Raw genomic sequence first — 22,237 nt, 5'->3', positions numbered from 1 at the left:
GGGACGGGGCAGCCACCGGAAGTCTGTTCATGGGGGAGGGGGGAGGTACAGCCACTGGGAGACTCTTCATGGGGGAGGGGGGAGACACAGCCACCGGGAGTCTGTTCATGGGGGGTAGGGGGGAGACAGACACCGGGGGTCTGTTCATAGGGGAGGGGGAAACAGCCACTGGGAGTCTTTATTCCTGGAGGGCGGGGGAACCGGGAGTCTTTATTCATAGGGCGAAGGGTAGGTCGTGCCCTTAGTCCCAACACAGGCGGCCAAGGTTCAAGGCTAGCCTGGGCTACAGAATGAGCAGACCTCACTCAGAGTTTCAAACCGAACAAAACACAGGGTCAAAAGCCTTGGCTCCTCTGCACAAGGCCTTTAATTAAGACCTTAAAAGGAAGGGTGGCTCGGCTCTGTTAAACTTGCATTCCCGTGTGAAGCCATAACATCTTGTTTTAAGGTGGCTTCTCTATGGCCCAGGCTGCCGTGAAAATCATTAGTAGGAAATCCTAGCCAGAAATTCTTCAAGCAGTCTTACCCTGCCCTCTCGAGCGCTGGATTATACTAGGAGCCATCATGTCTGGCCTTTAACTTTTCTCGTTAAAAAAGAAAAAAAAAGTTGTTTAACATTTTCCCCACCAGTGTGACTATGTGAGTGTGGGTCAGCGTGCAAGGGATGGGTGTGGAGGTCCAAGGAAGATGTTCTGGACACAGCTCTCTACCTCCACCCTGGGAATCCAGCTAAGGTCTCAGGTAGCCAGGCTTGGTGGGAAATGCCTCTACCCATTGAGTCATCTTGCTGGCCCCGCTACCTTTTTCTTTAAGTTTTTAAAGATTTATTTATTACACTGTATTCTGCTTGTATGTGTGCCTGCACGCCAAGAAGGCACCAGATCTCATCATATATGGTTATGAGCCACCATGTGGTTGCTGGGAACTCGGACCTCTGGAGGAGCAGCCAGTTCTCTTAACTTCTGAGCCATCTCTCTCAGCCCTGCCCCCCTACTTCTTAAAAGTGTATAGTAAATGGGAAACTGGGCGTTAAGGTTTCTAACAGTGGAGTATACAGCTTTGGCTGGCAGATTTTAGTCTTTACGCTCCAGAATGGAATGATGGGTTAAAGTGAATGTCTCTTCTAATTCAGATGCTTACTATTAAAGTAACTCCTCCTGGGGCTGGAGAGATGGGTCGTCAGTGAAGGGCATTAGCTGCTTTTTCCAAGGTCCAGTGTTCAATTCCCAGCACCCACATGAGGGCTCACAACTATCTGTAACTCTGATGCCAAAAGACCTGATGCCTTTTTCTGGTCTCTGTGGTGCACAGAAATACAAGCCAACGCCCATACATTTAAAGAGGTGAAAAAAGTCCTTCAGGGTGAGTTCAACAGGATTGGTTGACTGGATTTTATGAGTGAAGAAATGGTTAAATTGTGGAAGACTTGTATGAAGGTAGCACTTTCAATGTATAGAGATTCTTTTGGAAAAGAAATATAGCCATGTCTGTTTATTTTTATACTAGGTAGGCTGCACCCCTACTGTACTGCCAGAGTCAAACACAAACTGTGACCCAGTGACAGTGTGGTCTACAAAGCCTCAGACTTCTCTGCTCCATCACTGGAAATCTTAACAGCCATGCTATAGTGGGGGAGACGAGTGAGCGTCTGAAAGTTGTCAGGAAATGGATATCGGTAGAAAACAAGGGAACAGATGAGCTAGATGCCCAGAGAAAATAAAATGATGATTTAGTAGTGAGGTCTTCTAAGTATGGCACTCTGTAGGCCAGCAGTTAACAGGAAGGCACGGGAAATGGACTTGGGACCAGAAGCTGTAGGTAGTGTAAGGAGAGCAAAGACACATGCGTGGAAGTCAAAGGGTACGGAGGAGCCTTGTTTGTCATTTGCTGCTTTGTCTGGAGCTTCTGTGTTCCCAGACTCTGTGCTGGGCTATGTTCTACGTGTGAAGTGTTAGGACATGACTGTACAGTAGTAACATGCTGCTAAGCAACTGTCTGAAGAAGTACTGAAACCAGCTGAGTCTGAGCAGACTTTCTAACACTGCACAGCAGGCATTCAGATGAGGCCAATGAAGGCAGAGCACTCACTGTAATATAAACTGTACCTGGAGACTGAAAGCACACTTGTAGTTTAGCTACTCTCGGTGGGACCTCACTCAAGAGCATTATCGGAATATCGCTTTAATACATTAATTTACTTTTGGAGCAAAATCCCGTGCGTCTCAGATGCCTCAGCTCAGTCTGTAGGTGAGGGTGACCTTGAGCTTCTGAAGCGCTTTCCTCCTCCTCTCAAGAACTGAGAATACAGTTGTGTCTCAGCAAGCCTGGCTTAGTGTGCTGGGAAGACCCGGGGCCTCCCCATGCTAGGCAAGCACTCAGCCCAGGAAGAAGCTGCACCCCAGCCCCATATCAGCATATGCGAGTAGGTGGTTATCAGGCCAGGTGCTGGTACATGTCTGGAACTCCATCACTCAGGAGGCTGAGGCAGGAGAATCATAAATTAGAGGCAAGTCTGGGCCAGCCTGCGGTACATAGTGAGATTCGCCTTAAAAACAACAAAGAGACATGAAAGCAGAGGGGAGCTGGTTGGGAAGAGGAAGGGGTCAGTAAGAGGAGGGGAGAGCTGGGCACCATCGCCACACTGTAATCCCAGCATTCGGGGAGGCAAAGGCAGGTGGGTCTGTTACACAGAGAAACCCTGTCTCAACAAACCAAAGTAATATGATAATGAAGACTAATAAAGTCATTGTGACCAGGATTGTAAATAACCATTTAACTTTTTTGTTATAATTTTAAATTATCAGATTAAAGTTTTGTTTTGTTTTGTTTGAGACAGGGTTTCTTCTGTGTAGCAGAGCCCTGGCTGTCATGGACTCACTTTGTAGACCAGGCTGGTCTCGAACTCAAAGATCCTCCTGCTTCTGCCTCCTAAATTCGGGGATCAAAGGTGTGTGCCACCATACCCAGCCTATCAGATTAAATTTTATAGAAAGTAGATACAATGTAAGTTTTAGGAATTAATACATAATTCTTTAATGCTAATCATTAAGAATTAATCATATTTTTTTTCAAATTTAGGTTCATCATTTGGAAACAAAAGATCTTATGCCACACACAAAGTACCAAATGTTCCTGTTGGTACAAGCTCATCTTCTGCACAAGACACCAATTATCCACAAATATATAGAACTCCGCTATCTGCTGGAAATCCCCAAAGATCAGGCCACAAAAGTTGGACACCTCAAATAGGGTACTCAGGTAAAATTGGTGAAAGATTAGCCCTGATGATCCTTTGAACATTTAAAACTTTGTAAGTTATAAATTGGGTGGTTGGCTCATTTGAAGTTCATCTATCACTGATACAGAGGACTGAAAGGCCCCTATGGCCATGTGCTTTTTATCTTTTTGTTTGTTTGTTTGTTTGCTTGCTTTTTCTTTTCTTTTTCTTTCTTTCTTTTAATTTTTTGTTTTTTGTTTTTTGTTTTTTTTTCAATACAGGGTTTCCCTGTGTAGCCTTGTCTATCCTGGACTCAATCTCTAGACCAGGCCGGCTTTGAACTCACAGAGATCCACCTGCCTCTACCTCCCCAGTGCTGGGATTACAGGTGTTCACCATCTCACCAGGCTTTATTATCATTGTTAGTAAACGTAGCCTTGCATTATTTGAACCTCTCTGACACAAAGAGAAAAAAATCTCTCTCGTGTGATATTTAAGTGAGAACTCTGACCAGAATAAAGAATAAAACTCTGGAGTACTATTTAAGTACTTGAGTATTTTTCTAATACTGAATTTTTAATTTTTATCTAAATGTGCTCAATTTTGTTGAGGGATCAATCAGTGGATTTTTTGTGTGCGCCAGGTGCCTAAGGCATATGTAAGAGTATGTCTTGGCTACAGGGTGTGTAACTGTTGTGTGACTTTTCTTGGGAAGGTAAGAACAAACATGTTCACCTAAGATAGGGAGCTAAAAGCAAACCAAAGCAACAGCTCCATCCAGCCTAGCTCGGTGAGCCCAGCTCGGAGAGTTTGGGTAGCTCCCCCAGCCTTCCTCCCACAGAAACTGTTCCTGCTTGGACTGAGAAGAAATGGAGCCTCCAGAAGGAATGCTTCATGCAGAGAAAACAGCTGCACAACATGTGCACACACATTTTAAGATGCTGCTTTTTGTTGTTGGTTTGTTTTCTGTTTTGGTTTGGTTTGGTTTAGTTTTTGAGACAGGGCCTTTCTGTGTTGCCTTGGCTGTCCTGGACTTTGCTCTGTAGACCAGGCTGGCCTCAAACTCAGAGGTCTGCCTGCCTCTGCTTCCCCGTTGCTGGTATGAGTCAGCACTGGGGTCATCATGCTCAGCTGCTGCATGACTTTTTAAAGCATACAGTGATACATGATAGCATCTCAGTGGAGACACGCTGCATAGCTGGTGCTGGCCCCTCACTAGTGTCATGGGCACCATCTCAGCAGCGCCACCTGCTGGGGGCCAGCTCCCAGCTCTTCACTCATGGCTGGGGATTGTTTCACATCCAGCCACAACGGTGGATTATGGTTTTTGTACATAGAAATTACATTATACGTGGATTTGGTTGATCCATTTTTTGTTCACTTACTACATTCATACTTCAACTTGATTGTCTTAAACAACAAATATTTATTTCTTTTATTTATTTATTTTTTGGTTTCTTTTTTTAAAATTTTTTATTAATTTATTCTTGTTACATCTCAATGGTAAATATTTATTTCTTATCTGAGGCCTCTCTACTTGTCTCACTCTTGGCCAGTTTTTCTGGTCTCTTCACCAGTCTCTGTATGTCCTAAACTTGCCACGTTTGTATGCCAGTCATAATGGAGTAAGGCCTCTCAAATGGCCACACTTAATACTAATCACCCCTGTGAAGGGCAAACGTGATCTTCAGATGCAGGTAAATGAGTCACATTCTTCTGGGGATTAGAACTTGAGCATATGAATGCTGAGGATACGGTGAAGTCCACAGAACACCACACACACACACACACACACACACACGCGCGCGCGCGCGCGCTCGCTCTCTCTCTCTCTCTCTCTCTCTCTCTCTCTCTCTCTCTCTCTCTCAGTGTTTCTAACTTGCTTCTCCATTGCTATCAGATCAAGTGTTGGTGTGTGGGCATCATCATGAAGGCTACCCAGCATGTCTCCAGCCACTGCTTCCAGCATCTCACAGCACCTTCTCACTTCCCCTTTGTTTTACACTTGAGACTTTATACGTGCCATTTGCTCACTCACTCACTCACATGCTCGCTTGCTCGCTCACTCATATGCTCACTAATTCAGGGGTCAAGCTCAAGTTCTTGCACTCATTGGTAGACAGTCATTCTACCATTGAGCTAATCTCTCAGTCTCCTTCAAAGTAAATTGACTAAAGAGAAGTATCTATTTGGTAAAATTTTATTTAAAAAAAACTAGATTAATCTAAGTATAGAGCTTTAGCTGTGCTTGACACATGATGAGCACTTAGCAAATGTTGGTGCTCGTAGCTGCGCTGTGATAGTTCCCTTCATTTACTGCTTATGGCCAACTTGTAAGTTACACAGGACAATTCCTACATTATACTTTCTACTTTATAGTTACTTTTTATGAAATAATTTTAGCACTTATATGATCAAGTAAGGTGAACAATATGTATTTTAACCTCAAATTCAAAATGACTTTATTCCAATACAATTCAAAATAAAAATCAGCACTTGGGAGGCAGAGGCAGGTGGATCTCTGAGTTTGAGGCCAGCATGGTCTACAGAACAAATTCCAGGACAACCAGGGCTACACAACAAAACAAACAAACAAACAAAATTCAAAAATAAAACAATGTATAAATGTCTTGCCTGTGTAAAATTAAGGCTGGGCATGTAGGCTCAGCCCAGGAATTAGAAACCGGTAGCCAGATTTAGGGGCAGCTACCTCTGCATTTGCTAAAGACCTCACAAGCTGGCCGATAGCACTTGGTAATGTACACCTGTAATCTCAGCACCCCTTGGGAGGCAGAGGCAGGAAGATTGCCACAAGTTGGAGGCCAGCCTGATCTCAGCAAATTCTAGGTAGCCAGGGATATACACCCTATCTCAAAATTAAGGCACAAAAAATTCTTAGTGTGAAGTTAAGTTTTGACACAATACTTTGAGCTTTAATGATTTTATTTGTTTTAGACAATGAAGTTTTTATTTTGTGATAATAAAGGTGCCTGTACCAGACGTGCATGAAGTTAGTGCCGTAGCTCAGCCACTGTCCTGCATGAAGTTAGTGCCGTGGCTCAGCCACTGTCCTGCATGAAGTTAGTGCCGTGGCTCAGCCACTGTCCTGCATGAAGTTAGTGCCGTGGCTCAGCCACTGTCCTGCATGAAGTTAGTGCCGTGGCTCAGTCACTGTCCTGCATGAAGTTAGTGCCGTGGCTCAGCCACTGTCCTTCATGAAGTTAGTGCCGTGGCTCAGTCACTGTCCTGCATGAAGTTAGTGCCGTGGCTCAGTCACTGTCCTGCATGAAGTTAGTGCCGTGGCTCAGTCACTGTCCTGCATGAAGTTAGTGCTGTGGCTCAGTCACTGTCCTGCATGAAGTTAGTGCTGTGGCTCAGTCACTGTCCTGCATGAAGTTAGTGCTGTGGCTCAGTCACTGTCCTGCATGAAGTTAGTGCTGTGGCTCAGTCACTGCCCTGCAGGCAGCATTAGTTGGACTGAGCAATAAAGAGAGGACCTGAGTGTGGAAGGAGACAGGCTGCAGTGCAGGTGTTCGTGAGATGAGAAAAGCGCTTGGTGGCTGTGGTCGGTACTCATTGTGTACACGCATGAGCTTACCAAAGAGTAAATAGAAGGTGTAAAGCAACTAGACTTAGGGCTTTGGGGTCTTAGATGGGAGAGTTATTAACAACTTTAACACTCATAAGAGTTCTTTATTTGCAAACTGTTACCAGCCACATCCTCTGCCGCGTCTGCACATGCGCCGTCAGTCATTGCAGCCGTGGTGGAAGGAAGAGGGCTGGCCAGAGGCGAGGTAGGAATGGCGAGCATCGACCTGAAGAGCCCGCAGATCATGCTGTCCCAGTTCGCAGACAACACAACGTATGCGAAGGTAACAGCACGTACATTTGAAGTAGATCCACACGGTAACTGTTTTTATTTCTTCCGATGTGGGGATGAGATGAGATCTGTACCCAAGCTTTACCAATACATGGCTTAGGCTGAGCTCAGAGTGTTTCTGTCTAACTGTCCCTAGGCCTGGGCACTTGTAGCCTCTGCACACTCCAGGCTGCATGCCTGCACCCGGAAGGCTTCAGCTTCCAGCCTCTGTCTGCTAACCTAGGCCTAGGATGTTTTCAGCCTCTGAGACTTACTGCTGAATAAGTCACCCTTTCTAGCTCTTTCTGAACTCTGGGTGGTTCAACTCAGCTGTTTTGGTTCAAAACTCCTCTCCAAGCTGACTGATCCAGTCCAGCTCCTCTTGGCTCTGACTGAGTTGCTCTGCTGGGAAAAACTTCCTCTGAGCTCCATGAGCTGAACAGCACTGGCTGCATGAGCTAAGTGGAACTACAGGAGCTCAGCTGCACGCGTTGAACTGCACCAAACCCACGGGCTCTCTCTCCCGGCACTGCTCTTAAGTAGCCTCTGTCCTGCCCTGTGCTCCTGTGAGAGCTGGGCATGTCCTTTCTCTGACTCATTCTGTCAAGTCTTTCTCTGATTTGCCCCTTTGCCCCTCAATTAGCCATCACTTTGAAACATTGCCTGTCTTGTTTTATAAACTAATCTTAGTTTCATTGTTTGGGGCTAAAGGTGTGTACTAAGGGCGTGCCTGTGTTCCAGCCAGGTCACACTCCAATCCAGAGCATGTCTGCATCCCAGCCAGATCGCATAGACCTAGAAGGGATTTGGAGATGGAGGAGATCCTTTGCCACAGCAGCCGTGTTGTGGATTAAAATTCCTACACACACACACACACACACACACACACACACACACACACTCATTAATTTTAAAAATCTTCTATTGAGAATAAATATTTGGTAAACTCAGGTTAATTTTGAGTTTTAGACTGCTAAAACCCAGTGAGAAAAATATGGCCTTTGTCTCTGATATTTTATATTTGTATTTAGGTCTTAATGTTTAGTATATCCGAATTTTAAATACATCTTAACTGCAATATTGAATTAAGACTGTTAGATTTTATCTGTGTTCTTTAATCTTCTCACAATTATATAAAACTGCTTACATTTAGAAAATGATTATTTTAATAATTTCAGGTGATCACTAAACTCAAAGTTTTATCACCTTTGGAAATAATAATGTCAAATACTGCTTGTGTTGTGGGAAATTCAACCAAATTATTTACTCTGATCACAGAAAATTTCAAGGTAAGAAATTTTATTTTTGGTAACATTCAAAATATAATTTTTAAAGAATTTATTTCATAATATTATAAAAAGCAGTTGTTTGACTAACTAAATATTTAAGGTCCTAAGGTAGTCAATTCATGCAAATTGTAGTCTAAAATATTATTTAAAAATTATAAAAATAATCGAGGATACCCTTGATTTGATACCCACGTTCTACTTTAAGCAGAAAACAAAAATGTATCAGACATTTAAGAGGTGGCGTAATTTGATTTTTTTCTGCTGTGATTTAGCACTCTGACCAAAAAGCAACTTAGGGGAAGAAAGAGTTTATTCAACAATTGCGAGGTATAGGCCAGGTATTGTGGATACCCCTTTAGTCTCAGGGTAGCAGAGGCAGGTGGATGTCTGAGTTCTAGAACAGCCTGGTCTACGTAGTGAGTTCCATGGCCACCAGGGGTATATAGAGGGACCCTGTCTTAAAAACAAGCAGAAAAACAAAATTTAAAAATATTGCAGGGGACAGTCCGTTATTGCAGGGACGAAAGGCAGGAACTTAGGCAGCTAGTCATATTGCATTTACAGTCAAGAGCAGAGTGTAGTGAGTCAATCCATGCTGCCTGCCTCCTTATTTTCAACTGGCTTTTTCCTGTCCTTTGGAGTTCAGGAATCCCTGCCTAGGGAATGGTGTCACCTATAATGGGCGGGGTTTCTCACATTAGTTAACAATCAAGATAGTCTCCCTGTAGACATGTCCACAGACCAACATAATAAAAACAAATTTTCAATTGAGCTCTCTTCCCAGATGATTCTAAGTTGTGGTAAGTTGGTATTTAAAATCAAACATTTAAAATCAAACAGGATTTCTTAGAATATACAAGGGGAAGACCCTTAAAGAAAGCCCTGTGTCTTTGGATCTGATGACTGTGCTGTCAGACTAGTTGAAATGGAAGTTGTCTTGTTTTAGGGAATAGCCGCTGTTGGCAAGTGCTCTTTCCTCTGCACAGTGTGGTGTATGTTGGAGAATTATTACCCTAGTGGCTTACGCTCCCTCAGTGCCTACCACTCCAGCCTCCCTCTGTGGGACTGTGGCAGGTGAGCTCTGAGGGCAGCTCAGTCGGAGCCTCTTGAGGTGCGGTTGCCTCTTCCCTAGGCTCATGTGTGTTGTGAATGGTGGTTGTGCTTCCAAACAGCTGGCAGCACTATAGGTGGTCTGTCCCCAGTAGTGCAACTCACTGGCCAAACATTTACAGACTTCCCAGACTGAGGCTTCAGGCCTGCTGTGCTTTTCTCTGTCCTCTCCTCACCAGTACCTGCAGTCACAAGGTTTCTTGGAACTCTGAAAGCTCCCCCATGGCTCAGCTGGTGTGGACTGCTGTTGTTGTTGCTGCTGTTCTGGTCTCACTGAGTAGCCTGGCTGGTCTGGAGCTTGCCTAGTATTCCATGTTTGCCTCAAATGTACAGATGTGTCAGCCTCTGCCTGTGCTGGGATGGAAAGCAGATGCAGCCATGCCCAACTTGTTAGGCCTTCTAAGTCTTAGCAAAAATAGCAGAAATCCAATTTAAGCTAATTTAATCAAGAAAGAACATTATTAGGCTTCATACCTGGGAAGTCAGGGTCAGATAGATGTTTCCCTTGATGTCAGAGATAAGGCAGACTCTAGTACACATGTCAAGGACAGACTTTCTGTAAGAAACACTGTTCAATTGGGAAGGAGCCAGTTTGAACCAAAGAGGGTAGTGAGCATGGGCCAACAGGAATCAAGAAGGTGAAAACACAGATAGCACAGGCTTGATCTGCGTGGACTACCTGCTGGCTCATGAACCACTTGCTGGCTTGTGAACCCCCTGCTGGTTGGTGAACCACTTGTGGGCTGATGAACCACCTGTGAGCTGGTGAACCACCTGGTGGCTGGTGAACCACCTGTGAACTGGTGTACCCCCTGGTGGCTGGTGAACCATCTGCTAGCTGGTGTGTCACCTGGTGGCTGGTGAGCCACCTGTGAACTGGTGAGCCCCCTGGTGGCTGATGAACCATCTGCTAGCTGGTGTGTCACCTGGTGGCTGGTGAGCCACCTGTGAGCTGGTGTACCCCCTGGTGGCTGGTGAACCATCTGCTAGCTGGTGTGCCACCTGGTGGCTAGTGAACCACCTGTGAGCTGGTGTACCCCCTGGTGGCTGGTGAACCACCTGTTGGCTGGTGAACCACTTGCTGCCTAGCAGCTGTTGAAATGAGATTCTGCCCTTAACATAGCCATCAGGAGACAATGAATGAAGTCTGAAGGAGTGAATGTTCAGGACAGGCTTGAGTATTAGTCGATGCTGGACCAAGATGAGGCCTACTAGAGTAGAGGCCTCAGAGGAACCTAGGCTTTGGTAAAGAAATATTTATCACTACGTTCGTAACCCAAACATCTTTTCCTGTTATGGATAGGTAACTTTTGTGAGATTTAGGAGGATGAATATTTTTTACTTTCAGCTGCTGTTTCCAAGGGAAAAGAAACTTTTGTCTTCAGATAAATCCCAGGGAAGGGTGCTGACTGGTTCTGCCTTGCTCACCCCAGCCTGCTAGAGTGACTCATGCTGTGGTTTAGTATTCAGGGGTCCTGTGCTTTGTCCTGTAGGATAGCATAGCCCACCTTAATCACATGGAATGTGGGATAGCTGTAATAAGTCTTCAAACGGCGAACAGCATATATGCAGCACATTTGAGATGGGTTGAAGAACAGAGGAGACGCCAGGCCATTGGTGGCGCACGCCTTTAATCCCAGCACTTGGGAGGCAGAGGCAGGCAGATCTCTGTGAGTTCCAGGACAGCCTGGTCTACAAAGTGAGTCTAGGACAGGCAGGGCTACACAGAGAAACCCTGTCTGGCAAAAAACAAACAAACAAAAAAACAGAGGAGACAGAGTGCCCTGTTTACAAGTTTGTAGACGTGATTACGCGCTGACCTCTATGAGCTTGAGTTTGTCTATCAGCATGTGAGTTGGTGCTCCATAGAAAGTGATTGGGGATAGTATCAGAGCTGTGCTTACATACTAACAAAGTCCTGAAGGGAGTGAGGAGCAAGCCACAAATGGATTTCAGCCAAAAGCCAAAAGCACTACAAGAGAGAGCAGTCAGTGTGTGGTCCTGTTTCTCTCGCCCTCTTACCACTCAGAAGCAGTATGAAGCTGCAGAAGCATGAGCCTCAGAATGAAAGAAGTGTTAGAGTTCGTGCGGCTACCTATGTGACAGATGTACACATCACACCACGCGGCAGACCCATGTTGGAGGCTTTATTGGGAGGGGTATACAGTGGTGGTCTCTGGGGAGACTCGAGGAAGAGAGAGAGCCAGGATGGGGCGAGCCCTCATTATAAAGTGACGTGGACCATGCGCAGAAAGTGCACAGGGTAACCTAGGGGGACCTGAGTCCTGAATCCCGACTGCTGGTGGTGACGTGCTTCTGATGACAGCGACACATCTCAGGGTGGCCCTGAGGTTTCCTGTTTTCCCATGATCCTCAGGGTCTTTGGGATGGCTTGTACTGCTGCCTAATTACTAACAAGAAGTCTAACTCTAAAGTGAACAGCGCTTCGCTTTTCAGAACTTTACGTACAGAACATTGCAATAAAAAGACGTGCTGTGGAGTTATTGTGAAGGTAAAGGAGACACTAGCCAAGCCCTGGCACATGTGTTCCTACCTGCTGAAGGTTCCTATCGTCCGTTGTTCCGTTATCTTTCTTGTCCATTACTTTCTGGGGAGGGGGAAGAGGAGCTTTTTTTCATATAATGGAGGCTGGCCTTGAACTTGCTGTGTAGTTAAGGCTGACCTTGAACTCTTAATCCCCTTGCCCTAACCTCAGTGCTGGGATCACCCGGCTTAACCCCTCCCTCCCTTTTTTTCAAAGTAGTTAAAAACTCTTTTTTATTTGTTTGTTTTGGTTTTTGTTTTTTTGAGACAGAGTTTCTCTGTGTAGCCCTGGCTGTCCTGGACTCACTTTGTAGACCAGGCTAGCCTCGAACTCACAAAGATCCACCTGCCTCTGCCTCCCGGGTGCTGGGATTAAAGGTCTGCACCACCATGCCCAGCTCATGGTTCACAACTTTTTTTTCCTCTCTGTTTCATTAAACAAAGCCACTATCATTGGATACAGTATGCAGGGTGCTCTCGACAAAACAGAGACATGTAGTCTCAAAACACAAAATAAACAATAAAATACCCATGGGATCTATGATCTCATTTTTTAATAATTTTGCCCCAAGAAAGGCCAGTTCCTAGATTTGACAGTGGATTTGGTGTGCTTCTGCCATTGCATCCCCTGGATGTAAACACATGCCTTTGCTTAGTATTCTAACTTACAGATGACCTGAAAAACCGGCGTCATATTTCTGTGGAATACAATTCCTAGATGCCAGAGACTCTTATGCTTATTTTGTTATTGTCCCTAATATATTCAGTTCAGCTCATGAAAGTAATGTCTAGTTGAGAACTATAGATTGTACTGTAATTCACACAGAGAGATGGGTAGCCATTTCTTTCTTATTTTTTCAAGATAGTGTCTCACTGTGTTAGTTCTAGCTGTCTTGAATTCACTGTGTAGACCAGGCTGCCCTTGAACACACAGGGATCCACCTGCCTTTGCCTCCCAAGTGCTGTGAGTAAAGGTGTGTGCCACTACTCTTGGCATTCATTTTCATTTTATAGATGAAAAACTTTATTTAAATATTGAAAACAGTAAAAATAACTTTCCACAATATTTAATACATGTACCCATATGCGACAAAATGTTTAAGAAATCAGAGTTATTTTTCTTCAGGTTGTTTCATTTTTAAGACAAAGTGTTCTTCTACCTTGAACTCATGAAGATCCTTCTGCCCCAGCGTCTCTAGTGTTGGGATTATAGGAATGATCTACTAGGCTTAGATAAGAGGTTAGTATTCGGTGACAGCATGACATTTAATTGCTTATTTTAAAATTAAAAATCTCTTTTCAGAACGTTAACTTCACTACAGTCCAAAGGAAATACTTCAATGAAACTAAGGGCTTAGAATACATTGAGCAGTTATGCATAGCTGAGTTCAGCTCCGTCCTCATGGAGGTCCAGTCCAGGTGAGGGACAGCAGCGCTCCAGTGCTGGCTGCTCACGGGGAGATCTTTTCTCTGTCTGTTCTTTGCTGTATTACTTATACCTGGCCCAAAATACACATCCAGTTACTACTGAAATACAGTTACCTGTGTACAGGTGTATATTTCTGATTTAATTTGGATTTTCTCCAAATGAATTCTAATTTATTGCTATGATAGTAGCTGCTTATTTACCTCATAGTGAAAAAAATCTTGATTAGCTATAAGATGCTAGAAATGTGAGTGCCAGAAGAGAGACAACAATTGACCATGCCTATGCCCATGGTTGTGATCTTAGGATTCTAGGGGTCTGAGGCAGGAGGATTGCTGCAAGTTTGAGGCCAGTTAGAGCTATATAGTAAGTTCCTGGCTAGTCAGGCCTACAAAATGAGACTGTCTTAAGAAACAAACTACTGCTGTCCTTCCTCCTACTCCTTCACTCTTCTTTCTCTTCCTCACTCCTTGTCTCCCCGCAACCGCCCACTGTCCTCCACCTCACTATGTAGCTTGGATGGCATGGAACTTACTGTATGGGCCTGGTTGGCCCCTGCCTCCCAAGTGCAGGAACTAGAGGCATAGGCTACGCTGCTGGCTGAATGTTGTCTTCAGGTTGCTGAGGTATACAATTCGGAAAGTGACAGACTTAAAAACAAAAAGAAAAAAAGAAAAAAACCTGCCTTTCATAGCCAAGTGTGATCGCGCCTGTAATCTCAGCACTTGGAAGGATGGTGCTCTGGCCTCAGTGGATCCCAGGCAGCCCTAGGCCAGAGGAAGGCTGCTTCAAAACAGACAAACATTTATCCATTCTTCCCTAGATTGGCATTATCAATATCTATTTCTCTTTGGATTTAAGAAATGCTGTCTAAATGTTTTTAATTTTTCTGATATTTAAGTGAATTAAATATCTTTCTACAGCAGCAGCTGCTTATCTGTCCTAAGTTTACAGCTCTGTGTTGTCACTCACAGGTATTACTGCCTTGCAGCTGCTGCAGCCTTGTTAAAATATGTTGAGTTCATTCAGAATTCGGTTTATGCACCAAAATCACTGAAGATTTATTTTCAAGGTAGTGAGCAGACAGCCATGATAGACTCATCATCAGCCCAAAACCTCGAACTGTTAGTTAATAACCAGGACTACAGGTAAGAAATCTGAGTTTTTCTTATGTCTTATTAAGTTTCATGTCATCGATTTCCTTGACTGGTTACTTAAAAGTTCTTTACAATGTTGGTGGAGAACCAGTGAATAAACATAGTAATCGCTGCCATGTTGTTGCTGAATCCAAGTTTTTCACAAAATCAGGTTTTTATTAACTAGACAGTAGCAAAAAACAAAACTTCAGTTGCTGAGCTTGGTGAAGAACCATATGCAAAGAAGGTAAGAGATGCCGCGTGTGAGCCCCCGGGTTCTCGGGTTCGAGGGCCCGTAGACACTGTGCCTCCCGCACAACTGATTAGCTGAGAAGGCTGTGGTGGAGGAGGAGAGCCTGGACTATTACAAGTACAGAGCCTGATTAAAGTTTATCTTAGGTTATCTGTAGCCTTTTACAGCCATTCCATGCCTACCTCTGTACGTACTTAATACCCTGTGACGAACAGATAAGAACGTTTTGGAATGTGTTCACAAAACCGTATTTTTCTACCATTTGAAAGGACAGGAGTCATCAGATAGCATCTGGGGCCAGTGAGAGCGCTCTGCTTTGCTGTTTTCCTGCCTGTGGCTGCACTGTGCGTTACAGAGTGCCTCGGTTATGACTGTCTTTGTTCTGTTACAATAAAAATGTTATAAAACTGCATCCATGTTGCATGGAATTTGGGGTAACCTAAATCTACATTCCTCGGCCATGGTCACTCATATTTGGTAAGAGTTGTGGTTTTATGTGGACGCCAGTAAGTTCGGATAGGTCCTCCCGTCACTAGCCATTAAGAATACAGACACATTGGCATTTAGCAGCCGCTGGCACCGCTAGCGTATCCATTGAAACTGCTCTACAACGATGTCCTGTTACCCTCCTTATGTTAAAAGAGCATAGAAAGTCAATCAGTGGCCAACTCTGGTAATTATTTAAAATTTTTTGTTTTCATTAGTTAATTGTGTGTGAGGACATGTATACTCACACGTATTCTATAGCATGTATGTGGAAGTCAGAGGGCAGTTGGCAAGAGTTGGTTCTCTTCTTTTTTCATGTGAGTTTCAGAGACCAAATTTGGGTCGCCAGTCTTGGTGGCAGGCACCTGTACCCACTGAGTCATCATGGCAGAGCAGGGTCTTCCTTGTGTGGCTAAGGTTATCGTCTGTCTCTCCCTACTCTGTGCTTGCTTGTTAGTCATAGCCAGTAGACTCATAAAGGTTATTGGCCGCCAGTCACTGACCTATAAAGCTCATGGATGTAGGAACCATGTCTGCTTTGTGTGCCCAGGCTCAGCCTGGAGACACTCTTGATCCTTGTTCATGGCATGTGGCTCAGTGACGTCATACTCGGGATCTAGCATCAGGCATTGGGTGCACACCATCCCTCTAATACCAGCTCTTAGGAGGTGGAGTTAGGAAGATCTTGACAAAATCAGACTCATGCAGGGGTATAAAACAGATTGAAGGATAGCCTGTGCTCCAGGGTACCCTGTCTAAAATAATCATTGAAATGGAAGGTAGGTGTTAGGCCTTAACTCAGACATGTTGAATTAGGATCCCCATGTAATGTGGCTGTACAATAAAGTTGTAATCACCAATGTAGATTATAGGATTATTTAATTTCAAAGTTAAAAGGAAATTCTTGGATTTTTCTCCTTAACAAAATTCCCAACTTGTCTTTTGGAAGGAATAGTCACACTCTGTTTGGAGTTTTAAACTACACGAAGACTGCAGGAGGGAGCAGAAGGCTGCGCTCCAACATACTGGAGCCGCTGGTTGATGTGGAGACCATCAACATGAGGCTGGACTGTGTCCAGGAGCTGCTTCAGGACGAGGGGCTCTTCTTCGGACTCCAGTCTGGTAAGAAGATTTTATTTATTCGCTTAGCGTCATAATGTAGCCCAGGTTGGTCTTGAAACTCAGACCTTTCTGCCTCAGTCTCTCAAATTCTAGGGTTATAGGATGTACCGCTATGCCTGGCTTAACTAATTTTAAACTAGAATGTAGTCAGTGTATTTAAGCTTTTTTGTTTGTTTGTTTAATTTCCTGAAAGGTAGGTCACTGAAGGTGTAAATTTTTGAGGGTTTTTTTGTTTGTTTTTTAATCTTTAAAATGTTTTGTGTATGGGTGTTTGCCTGTGTGTTTGTTGGTGCACTGTGTGTTTGTCTGGTGTCTGCAGAGGCCAGAAGAGGGCACTCGGGTGACAGGTAGCCACGAGCTGCCATGTGGGCGGTGAGAAACAAGCCAGGGCTTTTAGAAGAGCAGCCAGTGCTTTTAAGGACTGAACAATCTCCAGGCCTCAGAAGAGGACATTTTTAACTGTTAGCCCTATCTTTATTGTTCACATAACATCCTGTTAATTGTTTATCTAGCATTAGTGTAAAACCCAAGTGCCAAAAATCTGAAGTTGTTTCACACGGTGAAGGGTCACACTCCAGCTGCCAAATGTTCTAAGCTTCCTGCAGCAGGTGTAGCATGTGCCTTCCCTTTCCTGTTGCTCTGGTCACCTGGCAGCAGCCCTCCCTGTGCGCCTTCACCTGGCTGCACATCTGTCACTGGCTTGTCGCCTCAGTTCATCTTTCTGTGTCTATGGACGTCTGCCACGAGGACTTGAGCTCCCTTGGACTTTACCTCTGGCTCTCACTGTAATTTCCTTCTGTTTTTAACAAACTTTGTGGAAGCTCACTGTTCTTTCTTCATCACAACCCAGTCTGCTGCCATTTTGATTCTGTGCTCACAAGTGCACTGGGACGTGTTAAAGTTATTTTTATAAAGCTGTTTCTCAGTTTCTCTCTTAACCCACCTATCATTCAAATAATTGAGATTCTTTTATATTTTTTTAATAATAAGTTTTACAAGACAATAACTGAGCAGTTCTTTACCCTCTAAGCTAATCTGGCTTCCTCCCAGCATACATCTGAGAGATGCCTTCCTCCTGCTCACTCTCGATGTCTATTAGACCTCTGCCATGGTTCAGTCCTTTACCTCCTCCTCTGACTCCTCCTCCCCTGGCTGGCAGGAAGTCACCCCTATTCTCTCCTCTGCTCAACATCTGGCTGTCAGCTGCTTTATTGGCATATCATGGGACAATTGGGGAGCAGTGTTTATACAACATTGAAGTAGGAGATTCTCAAAACAAAAGTTACAGCCAGATACGGGGCACAGAATCAGCTTTAGAATTACACAATAACTGTGCCTACAGAGATGCTTGTGTCAAAGGCAGCATTTCAGGGGTTGGTTTGCTCTCTGAGCCCCTTGGAGTCCTTCTACATGGCTGTGTGCTTTGCTTCTGGTTTCATACCTCAGCTCTTCTGGAGGCTGCTTTGGGTGAGTGGAGCCCTTTAGTACTGTGGGAAAGCTTTCTCACACCGACTTGGTGTAACTAAACCGCAGAAGTCCTTTGCAGGATCAGCAGAGCCTTGTACAGGATCTTCCTGAAGTTGTTTCTCTGCACCCTCCCTTTTTGCTCCCCTCCTTTGTCCCACTTTCCTCCTCCATCTTTTCTTCCTCTCTTTTTCACTCTTTTATTTTTCTCTTCCCTCATTTTTCCTTTTTCCCCTCATCTCCACTTCTGTTTTCCTTCTTTACTTTTTTCCTTTTTTAAAGATATATTTTAAAAAATTTATGTGTACAGCATGTGTGTGTACGAGCACAAACTTTTGTGCAACACATGCACCTAAGTGATCTCAGAGGTCAGAGCATTGTGTCCCTTGGAGCTGGAGTTACAGTCTCTCCCTTCTCTTTGAAACAGGATCTGCTGTATAATCCAGACTGGCTTCAAATGTGCAAGTCTGCAGAGTGTCTGTATTGTGGGCAAGCATGTGCCACCATATTCAGCTGAGAGTACATTATTGTCCTATTCCTCTTAATTTCTCTTTGATGCACATCCTTGCACATGAAGTCACTTACATTCTTACTAACAAACTTATTGTTAAGTTTAGTGGATTCATATTAGATCACAATTGGATGGTGAACATCTTCCCTGTTGAATGTATATATAACAAAGGGGTTGAACGCAGGGCTTTGTGCATGTTCGGTGAGCACTGAGCACTGTGTATATGTGTATAGTGTGCATGTTTGTCTGTACACATGTCACATGTGTGCATGAGTGTGGAAGCAGAGATTGACATCAGGGAATTTCCTCAGTTGCTCTCAGACTTATTTATTGAGGCAGAGAAGTGGATTCTTTGAGAGGGACAAATCCTTTGTAGGCTCTTAGCAGGGTTAACTGAGGACCTAGGGTCCCAGAAACTTAGCTGTTTTAAAAACACTGTGAACCATTGGCGTCAGAATTTATTGCCTCTCACCCAAGAAGAATAAGGATTCAGAAACAGGAAGTAAGTAGACTAACATGTGTACTAAGGAAAAGTAAGAACTCTCTAGAGTCGGAGGACCCCGGGGAGGGACACTGCTGTGCTGACCAGTGGGTTTTATGGAGGAAGACTGACTAAGGTCATTTCTATTGGGACTGCTCACTTTTTTTTTTTTTCACATTGAGAGCTGAACCCATTATGTGTCCGTGAGCTTTAACGTGTGTTTCCCTGACCAAATGGAGAGTTTCTTGTTTATTTAGGGTACTCAGGCAACACATACCACAGTCAGCTCCATCATGGACCTGAGTCAGGCCAGCTGTGCTCAGCCATGACAACTTAACATTGTCTTGTTGGGGGAGGTGGCCATCACAAGGTGACAAGTCGCTTTCCTGCCCCGTGATTATATGGAATGTAAACAATTGACTGTGGTTTGGCTATGCCTAAGTCCCACTGTCTTCCCTGTGGCACAGTTGTCTTACATCGCCTGTGCTCCTGTGAGTAACCCCGGGCACCCTTGCTTTGACTGCTCCATAAAGTTCCAATGCTCATTTTCTGTTGCAGTCATATCACGATTCCTGGATACGGAGCAGCTGCTTTCTGTTTTAGTTCAAATCCCAAAGCAAGACACAGTAAGTGTACAGAGGACCATGTGCTGTGTTTTTGTCGTTATGAAACACAGCTTGTCTTGATGGATAGTGATGAGAAAATATAAAATGTCCTGGGTAAGTACTCCTCACTGATACCCAGAGTAGTTTTATGCCTTAGGGGGCAACTTTTTAAAAGTTTAGTGTAGTAAAAAAGCAACTTAGGTAATTGAAAAATTTGTACATTTAAGCTAATCAGATGTTTACTTAAATATATATTTATATACTTTCCAACAAACTTATAGCCTATACTATTTTTCTACTATGTAACAAACTTACGTTAGTTCTAAAGATTATGTATTAAGCCAGGCTTGGTCGTGCACGCCTTTAACCCCAGCACTTGGGAGGCAGAGGCAGGTGGATGGCTGTGAGTTCGAGGCCAGCCTGGTCTAAGAGAGAGTTCTAGGACAGCCAAAGCTACACAGAGAAACCCTGTCTTGAAAAACCAAAAAAAAAAAAAAAAAAAAAAAAGATTATGATTATATATTATTTTCTGTTTGGTTGTTTTTTGTTTTTTGTTTTAAGACCTGGTCTCTGTAGTCCTTGCAATATAGATGAGGCTAGTCTGTAACTCACAGAATTCTCCTGCCTCTGCCTCCTGTGTGCTGAGATTAAAGGTGTGCACCACCATGTCCAACTGTGTTGTTCTTAAAAGTAATTATGAAATGAATTTTGATTAATCTTCAAGAATGAAACCTCCCTGGAAAAATATCAAACCTGAGTAGCTCATACAGATGAGGTCACAGGAGGTTGTTTACATTCTTCCTTTCAGTGTGAACTGAAGAATATCTAGTTAAATCATGTACACTTGTGCACATACACCTGAAAAGGAACTGTATACAATAGTAAAACAAGTGCGGAGGCTTGTGTAAATTCATTGGTACTTCATAAATATTTGGGGAATTTCTCCGTGTTTTAGAGAGCAGAGTCCTTTTGTAGCAGAAGCATCAGGAGACAGGAAACGCCTGCTGCTAACAGGCACAACACACTGGGCCTCCTCAAACAAGAGAAGCCTTTGTGATCTTCTCTGTACAGGCGACAGTGGAAGAGCGTCAGGTGGCTTCAGAGCAGGGCCTTGGAGTTAGCCCTCCTCAGTGTCTGGTAGAATTTGTGTGGAGCGTCCTTCTTCCTTCCTTCCATGTTCAGGAGCTTTCTCAAGCATGGCCGTCAGTATCCATGCTCTTCAGAAAACTGTGGAACCCTAAAGTAGATGAGGTGTAATTCAAACTGAGGGAACTTTGTTATGTTGTGCCTCTCAAGGCCTTGTAAACTTATTGAAATTCAATTGTATACAATGCGCCCCTTATTACCCTGTGTTTGTGGAGTCTCCAGTGGTGTGCTCCCATACCTGATATGGTCACTTGAATCTGCCCTTCCCTGCCTGACCTGCTAGGCTTATCACCTCCATTGCTTCCTTGGCATACTAGCTGCTTTATTTCATGTTTTTAACTAGTGCACAAAATAGTAAGTACCATTAGGTTGTGTTTGTACACATGTCGTTGTACTTTGTTCATATTTGCTCCTTACTGACCTTTGCTGTCCTGCCACTTTAGAACCCTTTTATAATCTAGATTCTGAATGTGACAGAAAACATGGTATTTGTCTTTCTCAATCTAAGACTAGCTTGTTTCACTTAACACAATCTCCAGTTTTATTAGTTTTCATGCAAATTTGACCCAAAACAGCTGAGTAAACTTTGATTTCCTCCTCCATTTCTTTGTCCACTCTTCTGTTGATAGACACCGAGACTAGGACTACCTTTGGATAATGTTGATGTCTCTACGTTTCCCTTTCCTATCTAATTTGTTTTTGCTGTTTGCTGATCGCACCCTGAACATTCTAATGATGGAAGCCGAAGTCATTTGGCTTACAAACCCTCCTTATTTTGTAAAATGGATAATTAGTGACAAATTGCTCATATGATCAGTAGCTTAGCTTTAGTTCACATTTACAAATGATGATTCCGAGACATCAGTGCCAAAGACTTTGTTATCACAGGAGGAGAGGATACTCAAATCAGGGCCACGTGGCGAGGTACCAGGAGTGTGAAGAGGAGCTAGGGGACAGGAGAGCAGGGGTAGAGTAGCGCCTTAGGACTACAGTGCCAGCAAGTCCTTGACGCTGGCTGTCTATGAGGCTGGTGCTGAGATCTGTGGCAGCAGGACTTGACTTTGTGTACCAGCAAAAGCAGACTGCAGATGTGTGCTGCTAGTTTGGTTTTATGACTGGCAGATGTAAATCCGTTTCCAGTCATAGAGGATTCTTGACACACTCCAGATGTTTTATGGCTTTATGTTTTTATTTAGATCCGTAAATCCATCTGCATTAATTCGTATGCCTAGGACAAAGAAAGAGCTGTGTTTCTTTTCCCTAGATGGAGTCATAATTGTGCTGTTACCAATAGAAAGGTTATTCTGAGCTGCACTCAAGTCAGCCGTCAGTCAAACGTCTTGTCCTGGCTGTGTCATCTATAGTTTGTCTCTTTTTCCCTCCTCCCTTCCAGTGATAGTAATGATGCTCTCTGATGCTTATTTGTACTTATTTTGATCTTCTGTTTAGTTTTAGGAGTCCATTATAAGAGAGTCTTAGATGATGTTTGACTAAAGACATGCATGATGTTCCCTGTGCACTGGGTCTTCTGTTCACAATCCAGGTCCTTTGGGGTTTTGGGGGTTTGTTTTTATTTTTTTGTTTTTCT

The 22,237-nt window shown here is 43.9% G+C and overlaps 1 protein-coding gene across 3 annotated transcripts in view; it reads left to right on the top strand.

Moving 5' to 3' along the window:
• MSH4 (mutS homolog 4) overlaps window positions 1-22,237 on the top strand; it is a 58,601-nt gene that overhangs the window by 345 nt on the left and 36,019 nt on the right. Inside the window, exons 2-8 of one of the 3 annotated variants that reach the window (XM_084755483.1) lie at window positions 3,079-3,258; window positions 6,932-7,089; window positions 8,255-8,365; window positions 13,323-13,438; window positions 14,420-14,593; window positions 16,270-16,442; window positions 19,457-19,524. In XM_084755483.1, the coding sequence (XP_084611609.1) occupies window positions 3,079-3,258; window positions 6,932-7,089; window positions 8,255-8,365; window positions 13,323-13,438; window positions 14,420-14,593; window positions 16,270-16,442; window positions 19,457-19,524 (980 nt within the window). Of the gene's footprint in view, window positions 1-3,078; window positions 3,259-6,931; window positions 7,090-8,254; window positions 8,366-13,322; window positions 13,439-14,419; window positions 14,594-16,269; window positions 16,443-19,456; window positions 19,525-22,237 lie in introns of those variants that run through there. The other 2 variants (XM_084755482.1, XM_084755481.1) reach the window with 2 other exon arrangements.

The sequence above is a fragment of the Acomys minous genome (assembly GCF_964271855.1).
Source record: "Acomys minous genome assembly, chromosome: 14".
Lineage (NCBI taxonomy): Eukaryota > Metazoa > Chordata > Mammalia > Rodentia > Muridae > Acomys > Acomys minous.
The sequence above is the reverse complement of the archived record's forward strand: the minus strand, read 5'-3'. Positions and strand labels throughout refer to the sequence as shown.